We start from the raw sequence: 19,786 nt of genomic DNA on the forward strand, positions 1-19,786 counted from the left end.
CATCATCATCCTCTCTGCCTGCCACATGTACCCGGAAAAAGACTTAGGTGGAAACTTCTAATGGTGGGCTATTGTCACCATTACTCCTCCTATATTGTCAGATCTTTTAAAATGTTTATAGTACTATTAGTTTTTTCTCTTTTTAAATTGTCTTAGTTTTTAATTGCTTGTATTTTAATTTTGGTCTGAATGACCGTAAATAAATACTGATTGATTGATACTCCTCCTAAGCAAGTGAAGTGTGGCTCCGACTTAAATTAAGAAGTGCCCTGACTATCAGCCGCTCAGGAAAAAGGGCACCCCTGCTTATCAACAAGAAGCACCGTGTGACTTTCTCCACTTCTGCCTCACCTTGAAGGTTTCCAATAGGATACTGGCTCCCAGGCTGCATGCCTTTTGGGCTGGAGTCTTTGAAAGGCTGTTCGTGATTTCCATGACTTTGCTTCCTGTAATTTTCTTTGGCCCATAGGAGTCCAACAGGATGAAACCAAAATCCACCAGGCCTTGAGTGACATGATCCCAGCCAAATCCACTAGAGGGAAATGTTAAAAAGGAGAGGAAGAGAGCTTCACAACAAACTTCACAACAATTTTGCCATCATCCCCTTTTCCCTACTTGAACAGAGCAGTAAAAACTGCTAACTCAGGCTGAAGGTCCCTCTCCTTCAGTGTCTCCCATGATGGCCTTCCAGACACCTCTTGTGCAATCTACAAGGCAACAGTTCCTCCCTCCTGCTGCTCACCAGAAATTTTCTGCAATATGGCTCTCCACTTAACTTTACCTATTGGAGGCCTGACTGCGGTGGCTGATGGTTGGGGGATTCACATTTTTAATGCTACCCTATAGAAAAACATTCTGACCTGGCTGGCCAGTGCTAACTCTATCTTGACAGATCTTGGAAGCTAAACAGGCTCAGCCCTGGTTAGCATTTGAATGGCAGACCTCCTGGGAAGCCCAGGGGTTGCTACACAATAGTAGGCCATGGAAAACCACCTGTGAACGTTTCTTGCCATGAAGACCCCATGAGGGGCCAACCAAAAGTTGACTGTGATTTGATGGTATCATAGAAAAACACCCTGCAGATTAAAACACAGGGTGTCCATACTCCAAATGAAACCCTTACAAAATGTACAGCTTCTCAATGTGGCCATCTAATGAAAGGCCGTTTTTGGCATACAGTAGGGCAACTCAAAGTTTATTACAAACACTGTTCTAGGTGACTGTAAGTAACTGAACAACTCTAGGAGTTCATTGATACTGTGGAAACAGTGGGTGCCAGCATGCTTGAATGAACTTGGAGAGAGAATCAACGCTGGCATGACAAAGTAGATAAATTCTGGGATATGTTCTATCTACTATCAGGGCCGGATTTTCCTATAGGCTAATTAGGCTTCAGCCTAGGGCCTCAAGATCAAGAGGGGCCTATATTCCACATTTTTTTTATAAAGGTTAGTACCAATCACAACATGTTTCATTTAACATATATTGATATATATCACAGTAATGATGTATTTTATTATCTCTCATGTAATTTACAAACTTAAAAATGGGAGGTGAAAGGGCCACATAAGTGGAATAGCCTAGGGCCTCTTTTCATGTAAATCCGGCTCTGTCTACTATACATACGATATGTGTTTTCATTCAATATTTGTGATTCAAAGTTATAAAGGTTTTATTTGGACTCTGTTGAGGGTGTGGGTGAGAGAAGAGTTCCAGTTAGCCGTTTGCAGACTCCGTTGGTCCTGTTTAAAGCAAAAGTGCCACCTTAAGGGAACTTGAAAAATGTAATACCTCACCCAGAGGAATGGAAGAAGCTATTCTGCTGCATGTTAAGAGCAGACCTCAGTGATTCCCAACGAGGGGTCTCTGAACTCCAGGGGCCCCCAAACGATCTGTGAGGGGTCCCTGGTTTTTCCCCTCCTGCCTAATGGATGTGTTCAAAATTTGAACAAAAACATTGCTCTAAAATAGGCTTTCTCAAAGGGGGTTTCAGGAAATCTTGGGGTTTCCTTATTGTCCTGGGTTTCCCTAATTGAGAGGGATAGAATTTTTAGATTTTTAAAAATTGAACATGTATCAGATGAGAAGACCATATATGGTCGTGTCAATCCACCATCCCCTCCCCAAATGGCCAGTGATGGGCCTGGAGGGGGTGAGAAGGGGAGGGGCCCTGCCTAGAAAAATCCTTGCTGGCTGAGGCATGTTGCACGAGTAACAATTAAACTCCAGTCAGAGAGATAAGTTGTTTTATTTACTTAATCTTAACTGTGAGGGGGGGAGGGGAGGGTTCAGAGGGGCAATGAAGCAACTGCTACCTTCTCCAGGCATGTTTTGGGCCTCAGAAGTGGGGCAAGGGTGTCACAGCCTCCTGCTCCAGCCCAATTTGCACTTTAGAGATGGGGGGGGGGATGTGAAGCAGCTGCCTTCTCCAGGCCTGTCTGTGCCTTAGGAGGGGGGTGGGTCTAGGCTGCAGGGCTGTTTCGGCCACGAGAGGGGGGTTGTGTGGGCGTTTGACTGGGAGGCTGGCGAGAGCGAGGGAGTGAGCGCGCATGCATGTTTGACTGGGAGGCTGGCGAGAGGAGGTCTATGTGCGCATGTGTTTGGTGGGAGGGGGAGGCCAAGCAGGCTCTTGGGCAGCTCTGGGGCATGTGGGGGAAGGGGTGGGTGGGGATTTTGAAGGATGGCCTATAAATGGCAATGGAGCCTCCCGGGGTCCCCCTTCTCCTCAAGTTCCATCCCCGAATCTCAGGAATTTTCCAGCCTGGATCTGGCAGTGCTACCCCTCTCCCCCCACCCCCCACCCCCCACCCCGGTTGCTAATTTTCACCTGCCTTACGGTGGGAGTGTGGAGGGAGTATTAGAAAGAGTTGCCAAATCCAAGTTGTGAAAGTCTTTGTAGCGCTAGGGGATCCCCAGGCCTCACCTTGAGGGTGGCATCCCTGACCCTGTGTGGGACACAATGCCACTGATTCCTCTCCATTTTCTCCAGGGGAATTGATCTCTGTCATCTGGAGATGAGCTGTAATTCCAGAGGATCTCCAGATCCCACATGGAGGCTGGCCTCCTTAGCCGAGCACTGTTACGCCTGGATCCAGCGCAAGGACTGTGCACAGCCTATACAAGGATTCCTTTCTTCCACAGATTTCCCATTGCCCTGGCAGCCATTTTTAACCCTGGGAAACTATATTCTCAGGTCTTACTAAGATTCCCAACCTCCAACCTCAAAGATACCTCCAAATCACACAGATCATTTCCCATTGCTGCTTTGCATGGTGGGTTTTATGAAAGCTGAGATGGATGCTTCCTTGTTTGGCTCAGACAAGGTATGCTATTTAGCATAAAGGTAAAGGTAAAAGTATCCCCTGTGCAAGCACCGAGTCATGTCTGACCCTTGGGGTGACGCCCTCTAGCGTTTTCATGGCAGACGGGGTGGTTTGCTAGTGCCTTCCCCAGTCATTTCGGGGTGGTTTGCTAGTGCCTTCCCCAGTCATTTCCGTTTTACCCCCCAGCAAGCTGGGTACTCATTTTACCCACCTCGGAAGGATGGAAGGCTGAGTCAACCTTGAGCCGGCTGCTGGGATTGAACTCCCAGCCTCATGGTCAGAGCTTCAGACAGCATGTCGGGTGCTTTGTCACCCTGCACCACAAGAGGCTCATTTAGCATACTCACAGCAAAAATGAAAGTTCAAGAACCGAAAAATATCTGGGCTTGCTGGCTGTTTGCTCATTTTCAAGGAAAAGGTGCCTAAGGTGGATTTTAGAGGCTGTGGCTGAAGCTTGAGCAGGGGTCCAGATCTCTCTGGGCAGAGGGAGGCATCTTTCCTCCACCTGAATCTTTGAGCCAAGCCCCAGCTTCCTCCTCTTCACCTCCCTGCAGTGTAGCCTTGCAGAAGCCAGCCCCACTCCTGGCTGGGAATATTCACCATATAGGCTGCCAGCTAGCCCTAAGAAAATGGGAGAGGCCATGAGCACCAAGGTCCACCTCAGGCACCTTTTCCCTGAAGAAGAGCAAACAGCCAGTACGCCCAAAGTGCAGGTATTGTCTGTTGATCAGTTTGTACTGATCAGTTTGTACTTCACTAAGATTGCCAGACCCCACTTGGAGGTTGGCATCTCTAGCTATGTGTGAAAGTCAATTGCAGGTGGAGGTGGGGTGGGTCTATCAGACACATCAATTCTGGTGGCCTAGCAAGCATCCTGGGATACAGGAGTGGTCTTTTGAAGTCACATCTGGGGGAAGGGGCTGAGTGATGTCACTTCCAGTTATGTCACTTCCAGTGACATATAACTTTCAGGGGCTGGCATCACTTCTGGGGGTCCTTGAAATCTGGAGACTATTTCAGGGGGTCCTTCAGGGTCAAAAGGTTGACAAACACTGCCTTAGAGGGCTGGCAGGCTGCTGCAACCCACCTGTTGGCCACAACTTCTAAAACCGTGGCGGATACGCTGAAGCGCAGAGGAGCCAAGTCCTGCAAGAACTTGGAGCCCTGAATGAGCTGCTGGTCCTTGAAGCACTTCATAATTGATGCTTTCAGGAAGTCAAAGACCTACAGCAAAAACAAAACAGCAATAAGCAGTTATTTTTGTTTGGACTGCTGAGATTCCAAGGTGGAAGAACAGGCATGTTGAAAACAAACTTTAATGAAAATTACTTGGATACTGTCAGTGTACATAACTGTTCTCTGCCTTAGGGACGCAGTTAATAGATGGGAAAGAAGACATACCTGCTCTTGAAATCGGTGTATTCTGGCCATTGACAGCAGAACGGTCACACTGAAGGGACAGAGGGCTTTGCTGGGATCTCTCTGCTGCTCAGACTAGGAAAAACCAAACACAACTAGAGTTTCAAATGTATATAAAAAAAGAAGTTTTTATACTGAATAAAATAATACACTGATTTTTAAATAGCTGTCGTTTTAAATGACATGACATTTTCATATTTCATTTTAAACCGCTTTGTGATACAAATCCAGAACAAGGGACTGAGCTTTCTTCTAGGCTCAGCACGAATGTCACAGGCTTGCTTCAGCATTTAATTCATTGCCTTGTACACTCCCATCACTTAGGCACAAGTCAAAAGCAGGAAGATTCCAGGCATAAGCAAACTACACTGGATCAGATTGATCAGTGCCACCTCTCTAGAACTGGAAACAGTTGCATCAATAAAGAACAAAAAAGGGGTGAAGCACACGTCTTTTTCAAAAAGGCATTTTAGCCAGAGTTCAGCTCTTACAAAAATAAGACCCGTTTCCAGTGCAATCACATAAGCTGCTAGGACGATTTCTCTATTTAGGAACGATATTTTTTTCAATGCTTGTGTGAGACTCTCACTCCCGTCGCTGGAAGCTACTGTCTCTGGGAATAAGGAACTTTCACAACTCTCCACTTGACCTTCTTAATAAAAGGTTTTTTTAAACTCTTGAACATAAAGGCTTAGAAATACGTTCATAGATCATTCACCGGCGGTTACTTTGTGCAATGCGTCACTAAGCACCATATATGACTGTTCAGCTTCAACTGTCAGTCCTGCCAGACACCTGGGCTCTCCTTAAGCCCTTGAGTAGCCTGTATCCCCTGTGGGTACCTTTTTTTGCCCAGAGGATCTCCTATATCCTCTCTCCCACCAGACGTTCACCTCAGACTCCTCTCCAATATTAAGCCTTCCTCTCTGACTTCTTCAGCTCCCACTGACCAACTGCCCTTCTAGAATTCTGTCTCTTAGAGCCCTCCAAGGCCACTCCCCCTGCCATTAGGGATTCCTAGGTCCTGTAGAGCAGGGGTAGTCAACCTGTGGTCCTCCAGATGTCCATGGACTACAATTCCCATGAGCCCCTGCCAGCATGGGAATTGTAGTCCATGGGCATCTGGAGGACCACAGGTTGACTACCCCTGCTGTAGAGTTCCCTTTGAGCCTTTCTATCCAAGAAACAGAAAGGGAAGCAAGTTCCCATGAGCCCTCTTTCCACTGCTTGAGGCAAAATAACCCAGCACCAATGACAGCTGCCCCTCCTGTATTTCCGTTTCTCCTAGGAATCCAAGAAGGAAGGGAAGAACTCTGGGTCAGGAGGACAGAGGCAGAAGCCTAGGCAAGAGAACAAAAGCAGTAAAGCCTACCCTCCCTGAATATTTACCAGGCTCAGCAAGGGAGTCTTGAGTTGCAACTGCCCTAGCCCAAGCATAGAAAACTAGCATGCTTTGATGGTTAGAATGATGGACTTTAAAACTCATATTTCAGTCCTTACTTTGCAATGGAAACTCACTAGGTGACCTTTGGCACTATAACCTACCTCACAGGGTTGTTGTGAAGATAAAATGGAGGAGGGGAGGATGATGTAAGCTGCCTTGGGTCCCCATTGGGGAATGAAAAAATATACACACACACATACATGAAGTAAATAAACAGAAGTGGCTGCAATTGAGATGATAGCAGCTGCTTAATCTATTTACCTTTCATCATAAAGACAAAAGCTTAATTACAAGAAACCAGGGAATTCTGTGGTTGAAGTAGTCAACAAAATCTGCCATCCCTATTAGCTTTGGGTGGTTTCAGCTGGGCACTACCTTATATTTCAATCCTTTAACCAAAGTAAGAGCCACATAAGTTGGAGGCAGGCTGCTCAGGCTGGTGGAAGGTCCTACTACCTTTGCTCAGTGGAGTAAAACAGGCCAGTTTTAGACAGGTGCAGATTTTGCCCATGCATCTGGCTCATCAGCTTCATCTCAGCTCATTCTTCCATTTGACATACCTTTAAATATTTTAGCAGCTCCTTGCCCAAATCCCGGTCCAGATTAATAGCCAGCACAATATGCAGAATGACTGTGCCTTCCACATGGCGGAGTTGATCTAAGGGCATCGTAGCCTCCTCAAGGTCCGCAGACCTGAAAGAGTTGTTGGTCAGAAAAACAATCCTGGTTGTAACAGAGATGCAAGGAAGGTAGTTCCAAAGAAATGGACACATCCGCACAGTCTCAAACAGGCCATCGTAAGGGCTGCCTGACTGAGGAAAGAGAAGCAAGTGCCACAACAGTATTTGTTTTTAAGGTGATAGGATATAGTTTATTAAGATCAATCTAGACAGTGCAAATACGCATGAAAACTTTTGGGTTCTTCAAAACCCTTCATCAGAATGAATGTTAAAAAGTGGATGTGGGAATGTTATTACAGAAATTACAGATATTTTGAGGCCTTAAAGCAGCGGTTCTCAACCCGGGGGTCATTCGACCCTTTTCCCAGGGGTCACTACCACCCCCATAACACCGCCCCCGAACTGCCGCTTTCCTAATGGTGTGAGGGTTGTGTGCAGCTGCTTCGCCACTCACAGAAGCCCAAGGTGAGCAGTGCTGCAGCATGGAGGGAAGGGGCACCGGTGGCCCGCCAGGCAGCGCCCGCACGTAGGCGCAGAGGAACTGGCTCCCTTGGGCTTCCGGGATTGCCAAAGTGCAACCCTATGACCCCCTTTTGGGTCGCCGAGGCCACTGCGCCAGCCTGGCACCTGTGCTGGTCCTACTATCTTCTTTACAATCTCTTCTCTCTAAGTGGCTAGCCCCCACCCATGGCAGCAGGGACTGCTACCATGCCGACCATTGGCATGCCTTAGAAGCATAGAATCATAGAGTTGGAAGGGACCTCCTGGGTCATCTAGTCCAGCCCCTTGCACTATGCAGGACACTCACATCCCTATCACTCATCCACTGTAACCTGCCACCCCCTTGAACCTTCACGGAATCAGCCTCTCCATCAGATGGCTATCTAGCCTCCTTGTGGGGAGTGGGGGTGTGTACATTGCTGCTCCATAAAGAAGTCTGATTTTACAATCACGAGTCTTGTTGGTGACTACGGGGGCAATCTTCACAGATGTGCTCGAAGATGACTGGAATTGCCATCTTCCTGAGGCCACTGATGAGATTTCTCCTTGGCACCTTCTCCACTTCCATCCCAAACCAGCTCCATAGAATACACTGAAGCTGCATGAACAGAACAGGAACTGAGATGGCTAGAGCGAGTTCAGCACAAAACCCTTGAGGAGGCTTCAAGAACATAAGATGGCAGCAAGAGCTGCAATAAGGAAATATTTTGTGGCCTCAATTGCCTCTGCTACCTCAATTACTTAAAACAATTTGAGCTCTGACATTGCCAGAAGGATATCCTGAAACTGTTCAATTGGACATTAGCTGTGAGGCTTTTCAAGATTTTTTGTGAAGAAAATCCTGTTGCTCCACCAGGACCTATCTGGAACTGGAGGCCCTTCGCTGTCTCAAGGTCTTACTTCAGACCACTTCAATTTACTCTCCTTGGCCAATGTGGACAAGACTCTAGCAGCTGTCTGTCTGACCACACGTGTCCTTGACTCATGTCCCTCATCACTGGTGAATGCCAGCAGTGGGAAGATAAAGGTCCCTCTCCAGGAGATTCTCTCACCCAAAGAGATTAAGGGAGCTTGTGGTTGGGCCACTTTTGGGGGGAAAAAACAGGGCTGGACCCAGCTAACTACTGCCCCGTTTTACACCAACTGTCTCTGGGTCAGGTAGCTGAGTATGCAGTTGTGGGGCAGCTACAGAGTTTCATGAAGGAAACATCAGACCTTGGCTCATTCCAGTCCAGTCTGGCCATGAGGTGACCTGGCTGCCTTCACAGACAATCTCCTCGGGCAGCTGGATCTCGATGGGGTGGTGCTGCTGCCTCTATTAGAGCACAGCATTCAACACTGTTGATCATGGGCTGTTAGCCCAACACCTAGCTGTGGTGGGAATTCAAGGCCCAGCCTTAAAAAGGCTGCAGTCTTTAGGTCACGGATAGAGAGTGGTGCTTGGGGATCGAACCCCATACTGGCAAAATGGCTGCAGCCTTTCCTTCAAGGTCGGAGACAGAGGGTGCCACTAGAGCAGCGGTTCTCAACCACTCTTACCTCACGACCCCAAATGCGGTGGCAGCGGGGTCAGCAGGTGCACACGCACATTGCCACGTGGCCATTGCAATGGCTCTGCTGCCGCCACCCCCTGCCACCGCCTGCCGGCACCACATTTGGGTCGCGAGGGAAGAGTGGTTGAGAACCGCTGCTCTAGTGGCACCCTCTATCTTGTGGCCTCTGCCGCCGCCACGGCAGCAACCAACCTGGGGACCCCAAAGAAGGGGCCAAGCGACCCAAAATGGGGTCGCGACCCCTAGGTTGAGAACCACTGCACTGGAGGAAAGAAGCTGCTAGAAGCAATCCTTAGCGTGTGGGTCCTACAGGGAGCCATTCCTTCTCCATGCCAGAGTGGTGTAGTGACGGCCTCTGATCTGGAGAATCAGGTTTGATTCCCCACTCTTCCACATGCGGTGACTGGGCTAGTCATAGTTCTCTTAGGCTGTTCTTGCAGAGCAATTCTCTTAGAGCTCTCTCAGCCCCACCAACCTCCTACGATTTTTGTTGTGGGAAGAGGAAGGGAAGGCAACTGTAAACCGCTTTGAGATTCCTTTGGGTGGTGAAAAGCAGGATATAAAACCCAAGTCATCTTCTTCAACATCAACATGCAGCCCTGAGCCCAGGTGGTCCGGAGTTTGGGGCTGAGTTGCCACCAGTACACTGATGATACCCAAACTATATGTGCTGATGAGCTGGCATCTGTCAACACCCTCCCCTCCCCCCAGATTCTTGGACCAGATTATCTAGAGGCCATGGTACTACCTACATTTACATATCCTACTAAATTCAGGATATGAGAAATTACTCACTCGGAATCTTGTTGCTCTTCTTTCTGCTTTTGATCTATCTGGTTGAAAAAGTTGATTAATCCTTCCAAAATGCTTTTCTTGCTGCCCTGAAGAGTCAGGAGAGAATAAAGTAACATAAGACATTTTATATAACAGTATAAATATCAACAGCAAGCACTTACTGCTCAGAGCACTTCACAGACAGGTAGAATCGCAGCAATCTTTGAAAGAAGCTGGAAAGTACGCTCAGTATTAATTTTCGCCCATACTGCAGACAAGGCACTGAGGCAAGCAGAATTGTTTGCTTAAGGCCATTTTGCAAATTCAAAGCAGAGGACAGTTTTTGGGTAGCTGCTTTCTGATTCACAATTTACCACCCAAGTGCCACTCTAGACCCTGAAGCCGGTTTCTTTTAAGACCAAGCACGTAGCCTGGTTCCTGAAAGTTGCAAGAACCCAAAACATACATGTTTTAAGAGCCCACTGGATCAGACCAGAGGTCCATCCGGTCCAACAGCATGCTTTACACAATAACCAAACAGTGGCCCTATTTTCTTTGCTGCTGATTGGACTTCAGGCAGCTGCTCAGTCTGCTCAAGAGTGATTGCTATCCACAGCCTGTGAAAGAGTGACTGGAACTATTGTCCACATCTTCCTCAGAGGTTGTGTGATCCATCCCTGTTTTAGAATTTGAGGAACTTGGTCAATTTCCCCACAGACATTACCTTTGCAGAGAGCAGCATCAGCTGGTAGACTAGAGGAGGGATTTCCTGGAGATCCACTTTAGAGAACATCCTTAGGACCTTTTCCACCACAAATTGCAGCTCTTCTGCACTCAATGGCATGTCCCTGCAAAGTTTAGAGATGGGGCGGGGTGTGGTGGAGAGACAATCCAAGCATTTCCCCATTCACATTTCAAAATGCAACTGTGTGCTTAGACCAAAAGGAATCCCACCACAAAGGACCAAAAGCCCTCCTTGGCTGTTGGATCAAACAAAGTTAGGTAATTAGGACAAATCCCAACCATTCTATGAACTAATCTCCCCAAAGCTTTAGTAGGGAAGTGCCTGAGAGAACCAACTAATAGTTTGAGCCATTCTTCTATTGAGTGTGAATCACTCTGGGAAGATGGACAAAATCTGGACCACAGTCTCCTAGCAAATCTCTCCCTCTCCTCTGGATAATATCCAACTGGCTCATGAGCTGACCCAGTCAAGGCATTCTATATTGCAATCTGAAGCAGAGTTATGCTGCTGAAATAAGGAGGGGGGACTTAGAAGGTGTAACCAAGTAGGACTGCATGGCTAAAGGTCCCCACTGGTAGATGGGATCATTTCAGAGAGCCTTGAATGCCAAAACCTCTATTTCACTGATGGAATGCCTGGCCTAGAAGAAGAGTTGGTTCTTATATGCTGCTTTTCTCTACCCGAAGGCGTCTCAAAGCAGCTTACAGTCACCTTCTTTTTCCTCTCCCCACAACAGACACCCTGTGAGGTGGGTGAAGCTGAGAGAGCCATGATATCACTGTTTGGTCAGAACAATTTTATCAGTGCCGTGGGGAGCCCAAAGTCACCCAGCTGGCTGTATGTGGGGGAGCACAGAATCGAACCCGGCATGCCAGATTAGAAGCCCACACTCCTAACCACTACACCAAACTGGCTGTCCAGTGACACTGGTTGAGACTAGCTTAGCACCTCTCCTCTTTCTTGTGTGTGTAAAGTGTCATTAAGTTGCAGCCAACTAATGGCAAGAGATGCACAGAGGTGGTTTGACATTGCCTGGTCTTCTTTGGTGGTCTCCCATCCAAGTACTAAACAGGACTGACCCTGGGCCATCCAGATCAGAGATCTCCACTCCCTTACCACTGGAAAAAATTTCCCAAGTCACATACACCTCACAAAAAAAAGAAGTAACAACAGAGAATGGGGATTACCTGAACATGGAGGTGAGATGAATCACATACTGATGGCTCCACCTGCCCAGATAAAATTCATAAATCTGAGAATGGGGGATGGGGGAATAACTTGCAGGAAATACTCCCACATCTAGATTCAACTCAACCCTCCCCCTTCAATATTTCTTTGACTACATAAAATACAAGCCAGGTCCTGCAGTGCTGCAGGCTAATTTTACCAGCCACTCCACAACAATTGTAACATCTGTGGCCTGCTCTCATGCATGGAATAAAGGCCCACAAGTAGGTTCTGAACAATCCTTCCAGAGATCCTAAGAAACTGAAAACATCAGAGAAGCCTACCTGCTGGAGCACAGTGTATTGATCAGCTGTTTCTTGAGCTCTCCCCCACTCAGCTCACCTGTGAGGTAGGGGAAATTGAACATTTAGAACAGGGGTAGTCCACCTGTGGTCCTCCAAATGTCCACGGACTATAATTCCCATGAGACCCTGCCAGCATTTGCTGGCCGGAGCTCATGGGAATTGTAGTCCATGAACATCTGGAGGAACACAGGTTGTCTACCCCTGATTTAGAAGATGTGGCTAGTTATAAAGACTAGGAAGGGGGGGGGGGAACAAAGAGCTTACCTTCGCCATAAATCAAGCTCTCTTTTGATGTAGCCAAAGCAGTCAATATTGTTGGAAGCAACTCTAAAGATTTGCCGCTTAACAGACTGCCTCCTCGAACCGCCTCAACAAACAAAGTGGCCAAGTCAACCAATGCAGAGCCTGGCAGCTGGTGGACCTAATAAATGGGAGAATGCATTTTAAGGGCTTCATGTATGCCTCCCCAAAAAAGGAAGAGGGAGAAGGGAAAATCAAGAAGAGGGGAAGAAGCTGTCAAGAGGGCAGTGAAAATTGTTCTTGAAATAGTTGTTGCTGGAAAAATATAAACACACATCTCTTAGTAAAAAATTGGTGGCTCATGCTGAGATCAGGAGAGGCCAAGCTACCATCTTGAACACACATGCAGCGTTATTCTAGCAGGGCTGCTGACATTTTTTACCAGTCCTCTTCCTATGACTTTAATGCATGCCTAACAGATAAAAGAGCCTCTTGTGGCACAGAGTGGTAAGGCAGCAGACATGCAGCCTGAAAGCTCTGCCCATGAGGCTGGGAGTTCGATCCCAGCAGCCGGCTCAAGGTTGACTCAGCCTTCCATCCTTCCGAGGTCGGTAAAATGAGTACCCAGCTTGCTGGGGGGTAAACGGTAATGACTGGGGAAGGCACTGGCCAACCACCCCATATTGAGTCTGCCATGAAAAGGCTAGAGGGCGTCACCCCAAGGGTCAGACATGACCTGGTGCTTGCACAGGTTATACTTTTACCTTTACCTTTACCAGATAAAACAATTAATCAGGTGAAACTTGTTCTTAGTGCTGGAAAAGGTTTCTGACTGCCAATTCTGGCTGATGTTAAAGGCACAACAGGATAGATAGTATTTTGACAACAGAACATCCTTTGACACTAATTCTGCAATCATATACATTTGCTTGGCAGGAGGTCCCACTGAATAACAGCTTGTTTGAAATAATTGTGCACAGGGGAGATGACCAGATTACCACTTGCTTCCTGGCCCACTCAAGAATATGAATCTGAAAGCTGGAATGGAAATCCCCCAGCCAATCTCAAACTGAAACTTAGAAGTGAAAGAAGCCAAGGCAGGGCAGTGGATAGAGGAGTGGTCCCCAAGTAGCTGGTAGTGCCCCTTGGGGATGAGTGAAAATTACCTAGGTGGTTGCTAAGATACAAGGAACACTGGGGGCATCACAGGTGTGCCCCTTCGGCTGCATTGTTCCCTCATTTACAATTACATTTACAAAGCGATGGCACCACACTGGCAAATGACACTCCAGGTTTCTGCGTCTAAACAATGCTGAGATCTGGTGGAAATGATAGGAATTCTTAGTAAATATGCCACCAGATCTGTAGTCTGGATTTTACTTGTATTTTAGTAAAGCTTTTTACAAGGTTCCCCATGATGGATGGATAAGTTGAAGGACTGCAATCTGGATTTTCAGATAGTCAGGTGGATAGGGAATTGGTTAGAGAACCGCACTCAAAGAGTTGTTGTCAAAGGTGTTTCATCAGACTGGATAGAGGTGAGTAGCGGGGTACCTCAGGGCTCGGTGCTCGGCCCGGTACTTTTTAACATATTTATTAATGATCTAGATGAGGGGGTGGAGGGACTACTCATCAAGTTTGCAGATGACACCAAATTGGGAGGACTGGCAAATACTCCGGAAGATAGAGACAGAGTTCAACGAGATCTGAACACAATGGAAAAATGGGCACCTGGAGTACTGTTTGCAGTTCTGGAGGCCTCACTTCAAGAAGGATGTAGATAAAATTGAAAGGGTACAGAGGAGAGCGACGAGGATGATCTGGGGCCAAGGAACCAAGCCCTATGAAGATAGGTTGAGGGACCTGGGAATGTTCAGCCTGGAGAAAAGGAGGTTCAGAGGGGACATGATAGCCCTCTTTAAGTATTTGAAAGGTTGTCACTTGGAGGAGGGCAGGATGCTGTTCCCATTGGCTTCAGAGGAGAGGACACGCAGTAATGGGTTTAAACTACAAGTACAACGATATATATCAGGAAAAAAAATTTCACAGTCAGAGTAGTTCAGCAGTGGATTAGGCTGCCTAAGGAGGTGGTGAACTCCCCCTCACTGGCAGTCTTCAAGCAAAGGTTGGATACACACTTTTCTTGGATGCTTTAGGATGCTTAGGGCTGATCCTGCATTGAGCAGGGGGTTGGACTAGATGGCCTGTATGGCCCCTTCCAACTCTATGATTCTATGATTTTATGATTCTAGTCAAAACAGTATCCTGCATTTTATGAAACTGACCATGCCGCATTTGTATTTTTTTGTTTCTGCTTATTCAGGTTTCTCTGAAATTTCGAATTATCCTGCATTTTGGACAGTGGTTAAAAAATCGCTTGTTGCATTTCTGTCATATTTTCTAGAAATATGGTTATAGTACACTAATCCAACTTCTCTCCATGCAAAGAAATTGACTCCAGATCAATAAAAATTGATCAGCTATGACTTCAAACCAGACACTGGGAAACTGGTATCACTTCATCAAGCCCATCCACCACACTAAGAATTTACTGAACAGTAACATAGTTACTAAATATGGTATCCTATCAAGGAAAAGCATATGTTTGCAGAATGAGTGTCCTAGGTAATGCAATCTAAGAGTCTTGCCAAATTACTATCAACTTTGAAAAGCTGGTATCACTGGATCAAGTTCATCAATTTGTTGAAAAACATAAATAGGAAAGTTTTAATTGGATTTTGAATAAATATGCAATTGGTTGTTACGGCTTTGAATATTATTGCTATTCTTTTCCCAAGAGCAAAACGTTATTTTGAATCATGATTTGGGTAGGGGTGATGTATACATGGAACCAAGGGAGTGCTGGCCAGAAAATGTCTGGGAACTATTGAGCTACAGCACTGACCTAGGACCTGAGAGATCAAGGGTGACCTTGGGCTCATCACAGCACTGATAAAGCTGTTCTTACTGAGCAATAATTTCAGGGCTCTCTCAGCCTCACCCACCACACAGGGTGTCTGTTGTGGGGAGAGGAAAGGGAAGGTGAATGGAAGCTGCTTTGAGACTCCTTCTGGCAGAGAAAAGCAGCATATAAGAACCAACTCTTCTTCTTCTTCGCATTCTGACCTGATGTCCCAGGCTAGCCTAATCTTGCCACTGCTTGGAAGCTTAGCAGAGTTGGCCATGGTTTGTACTTGAACATGAAACCATCAAGGAAATTCAAGGTTGCTACACAGAGGCCCATTATGCACGGCGGCAGCTACTCCACGCTGCCGCTGTGCCGTTCCCCGTGTGCACACAGGGGCGGGGTGTACGGGCCTGCCCCGGCGTAGCACGCGCACACATGCTTTGCGCCGGGGCCAGGAAGCCCGGGATGCTGCCATGCAGGGTAAGTGGCAGTGGCGGGGAGGAGAGGTGGGGAGGGGCCAGGATGGAGTGGGGGGGCAGGCCCCCTCCACGTGCTATGGCGGGGGCACGGGGATGCCCCTGCCGGCTCTGCAGAGCCCACAGGGGTGTGCAGTGTCCCTACAGGGACACCGTAGGTTGGGGCCGGGCAGGGCTGAAAGGTCCGCGCTGTCAATTATGCACAGCACCAGCCCGCCGCAGCCCCTGCAGGCACCTGCGGTATCCCGGAAGCTGCGGAAGTTCTCATGTTCACATAACGCAGGACTTCTGTGGTCCTGGGCTGGGCCATGCCCAGGCTGGCGGTGGGGTCATGCATAATCAGGGATTTTCCCCGCTGCCCTGCCGCCGCCAGCGCAGGCATTCCAGCCCATGCATAATGGGTCAGAGACAGGCAATGGTAAACCACCCCTGTTCATCTCTGGCCTTAAAAACCCTATGGGGTCAACATAAATTAGCTATGACTTGACAGCACTTTTTACATCCCTCAACCTAGTTCATAGTTTGTTGCAATGATAAAATGGAGAATGCTGTCACTTTGGGTTCCCATGGGGAGAAAAGTAAAGTATAAACAAATAATAAATCTCCTAGCCAGATCATGCTGGCCCAGAAGAAATTAATCCCAATAAAGCTGTTCCTACCTCTAGCATCAGCAACCCTATGATCTCAGATGCCACTTCCACATGCAGGTCACCAGATTCTACCAGCTGGACACCATGTTTGTAAATGCTGATTCTCCTGAAGACACAATTCTGTTGAGAGCAAGGGGAACCTAACATGGGAGACAGAAAGCAAAAGAACGTATAGACATGAGCTGCCTCTTCAAACCACCCACAGTCAAGCTAGGCACTTTCCAAAGCAACAAAGCCATAGATCAGAGACCACCTCCCAGTTTCTCAGCATTTATGCCCCCCTATTCTGTACAGCCTAAACAGAATGGAAGTGGGTATTTTGGTGAAGCTGAGCGGCAGTCGGTTTAGGATAGTCAAAAGAAAGTTTAAAATGCTCAATCATTTAATGGAGTTCAATATAATGAAATGTGGTAACAATCTCTACCTTATTTTTATATAACTTTTATTAAAGAAAAATATACAGAAAATAAGAGCCTCTTGTGGCGCAGGGTGGTAAGGTAGCAGAAATGCTGTCTGAAGCTGTCTGCCCACGAGGCTGGGAGTTCAATGACCCGGTGCTTGCACAGGGGCTACCTTTACCTTTACATAGAAAATACAAGAAGAAAATGAGAAATAAGAGGCTTCTGATTTTAGTGTAGTCAAGATGGTAGAGAATTATTTGAATTTAAAGGAGTCCCTCGGTAAATAGGCCAATAGATTATCTGATCGAATCCTAAAATTAAATTTTAGCCCATATTTAAAGGTGAAAAGTCAGGCCTTAGTTTCAAGAAGGTTATGGCCAATTTCAAGGCATAGAGAAAAATAAGGAACAGAATCTGGAGTTCCCAGGATTTGCCTAAAGGCAGACTGTAGCCTTTCCAAGTTTTTACTAAAAGCCGAGGTACACAAAGGAATACCATATAAAATCTGAGGAAGAACCTTAGAATCAAAAACACAACAGGCGGCTGGGACAATTGACTGCTTTTAAGAAAGAAGAAGCTATTTAAATGAGTAGTGGAGCAATTAGCTTGGAAAATAATCATATTTCTATGCTTGGTCCAGTGGAGATAATTTTGAAAGGTAATTCCCAAATATTTGAACCATTTAATCTGTTCAATTTGATGGCCACCAATGAAACCACTGTAGTTGGCTGGAAACAAACACCACCACCAAGCAACACAAATCAAATTTGAAGGCCTTCCAGAAAAGAAGTCTTAGTCTGATCCTGAAGTTCTATAAAGATAGTGCCGGTCTTGGAACATCAGTGCCCATTGGTAGGGGAAAGCCTCTCACTGGTTGGCCTCTCCCACATACCCTAGTTCCACCGAAACCAAAAATTGAAGGCACTAATATCCAATAGCAAATCAGCTGGCATGTTTGATTTTCAAGGTTTTAATGGTTTTAAGTTTTAATGTAATACCATTCATAGATTAATTGTACCTATGTGATTTTAAAATGATGGAAGCCACCCTGAGCCAGCCTGCTAGGAAGGGTGGGGTATAAATTTCAATATAAATAAAATATAAATATATAAATAAATAGAAAGACCTAGACCTAGGGCCAGGAATGACATCTAGGAATGCATGGCATCACACCCACCTAAAATCCTGGACGCAATGTCAGAGTGTTGGGCAACACTACGCCCCCCCCCCTGAAAATTCCATGGTATGTACAGTGGAGATTCTGGGGACAGCTGGAACATCAACCAATGTACTGACATCATATTTGGGATTACAGATTGATGTGACATCACCAGCCATTTTAATCCCTTACCCCACCCTGCAAGCTCCTAGGGATGTCAGACAGCAGCCCTCTCACAGGGCCTACTGAACCTAGTCTCATCTATCTGCAGTTCCTGCAGGATTGCCCTGAACAGAGGTCCTAAAACTCAAGCATTACTTATAGGGCCATCCTAAGCAGAGTTACAGCCTTCTGAACCAAATTATGTCTAAGGAATACAATTAGCTCAGAAGGGAATAACTCTGTTAGTATACTTACTTAAGCTACCAGTCTTATATGTCAACAAATTATTTATGTACTTGGGCCAAAAGGCTGGCATAGATCTTGCCTTATACCTTTGAAGATTCCTCTCAGAAGGGCACCGATTTCTTTTCCTCTCAGAGCCTTCTTTGTAACCAGATCTTTCAACTACAGCAAGAAGAAAAAAAGAATTTCAAGACTCATTTGCCATATCAACATCTTAAGCTTTTATCCAGGATACTTTATTGATTGGGAAGGATCTGGGGAGGGGGGGGTCGCAAAAAACATAATCCAAATACCAATAAAATGATGAATTTGTCTGATTGGTTGTGATCCTCAAAATTAAAACCTAAACTAAATTCATAGTGGCAGACAAGAATAGAAAATGGGCTCAATTGAAATAACTCCTTAGCCTTGAAGAGAATTTAAAGGGAATTTAAGGGAACCTCAAGAACTTCTTATCTTCACTAGAAAGAAAGAAAGAAAGAAAGAAAGAAAGAAAGAAAGAAAGAAAGAAAGAAAGAAAGAAAGAAAGAAAGAAAGAAAGAAAGAAAGAAAGAAAGAAAGAAAGAAAGAAAGAAAGAAAGAAAGAAATTACATTAACTCCTGTATAAAATGTTGCTGTAAAGATATTTCCTGTTTAGCCCTAGTTATAATCATAGAATCATAGAGTTGGAAGGGGCCATACAGGCCATCTAGTCCAACCCCCTGCTCTACGCAGGATCAGCCCTAAGCATCCTACATAATACAGCTACATAATACAGCGCAGATTCAAAAAACAAAACAAAACCCTATTGCTCCTTGGTACACAGCTCCTCTGTGAGAAAAAAGCAGTGACAACATGGGTTTAAGATTTCCAGCAGCTGTTGGATTGTTGCAGTCAGTGTGCACAACGAAAAACAAAACCAGATATATGAGGCCTGTATACACGTGGGGAGGTATCCAGGCAACAAGAATGGCAATTGTGATGGGGTCCTCTGCTCCCTCCAAGTGCAAGTACATTGTTAAACAGTCTGTGCACATACAGGAAGTTTTCTCATATACTTTGTCTTCAGGATCAAGAACCCAGAAAAGGCAGGTATTCTAGTTACACAAACCAATCTTATGCACATATATATGGGGAAGAAATGGAGATAGTGACAGATTTTATTTTCCTGGGCTCCAAGATCACTGCAGATGGGGACTGCAGCAAAGAAATTAAAAGACGCTTGCTCCTGGGGAGGAAAGCTATGGCAAATCTAGACAGCATCCTAAAAAGCAGAGACATCACCCTGCCAACAAAAGTGTGTTTAGTCAAGGCTATGGTCTTTCGAGTTTCAATGTATGGGTGTGAAAGTTGGACCATAAGGAAGGCCGAGCGTCAAAGAATTGAGGCTTTTGAACTCTGGTGCTGGAGAAGACTCTTGCAAGTCCCTTGGACTGCAAGGCGAACAAACCGGTCAGTCCTAGAGGAGATCAGCCCTGCCTGCTCCTTAGAAGGCCAGATCCTGAAGATGAAACTCAAATAGTTTGGCCACCTCATGAGAAGGAAGGACTCCCTGGAGAAGAGCCTAATGCTGGGAGCGATCAAGGGCAAAAGAAG

General features: G+C 46.2%; 1 protein-coding gene across 8 annotated transcripts in view; it reads right to left on the reverse strand.

Moving 5' to 3' along the window:
- Positions 1–19,786, reverse strand: part of FANCI (FA complementation group I) — a 62,970-nt gene that overhangs the window by 40,080 nt on the left and 3,104 nt on the right. For 7 of the 8 annotated variants that reach the window (XM_077317893.1, XM_077317895.1, XM_077317892.1 and 4 more), the window contains exons 3-13: positions 18,300–18,372; positions 16,255–16,385; positions 12,236–12,392; positions 11,951–12,008; positions 11,627–11,668; positions 10,419–10,542; positions 9,716–9,801; positions 6,747–6,879; positions 4,725–4,817; positions 4,411–4,547; positions 352–532 (exon numbers count right to left, since the gene is read on the reverse strand). In XM_077317893.1, the coding sequence (XP_077174008.1) occupies positions 352–532; positions 4,411–4,547; positions 4,725–4,817; positions 6,747–6,879; positions 9,716–9,801; positions 10,419–10,542; positions 11,627–11,668; positions 11,951–12,008; positions 12,236–12,392; positions 16,255–16,385; positions 18,300–18,372 (1,215 nt within the window). Of the gene's footprint in view, positions 1–351; positions 533–4,410; positions 4,548–4,724; positions 4,818–6,746; positions 6,880–9,715; positions 9,802–10,418; positions 10,543–11,626; positions 11,669–11,950; positions 12,009–12,235; positions 12,393–16,254; positions 16,388–18,299; positions 18,373–19,786 lie in introns of those variants that run through there. The other variant, XM_077317896.1, reaches the window with a different exon arrangement.

This window comes from Paroedura picta, chromosome 18, assembly GCF_049243985.1.
Source record: "Paroedura picta isolate Pp20150507F chromosome 18, Ppicta_v3.0, whole genome shotgun sequence".
NCBI classification, from domain to species: Eukaryota; Metazoa; Chordata; class Lepidosauria; order Squamata; family Gekkonidae; genus Paroedura; species Paroedura picta.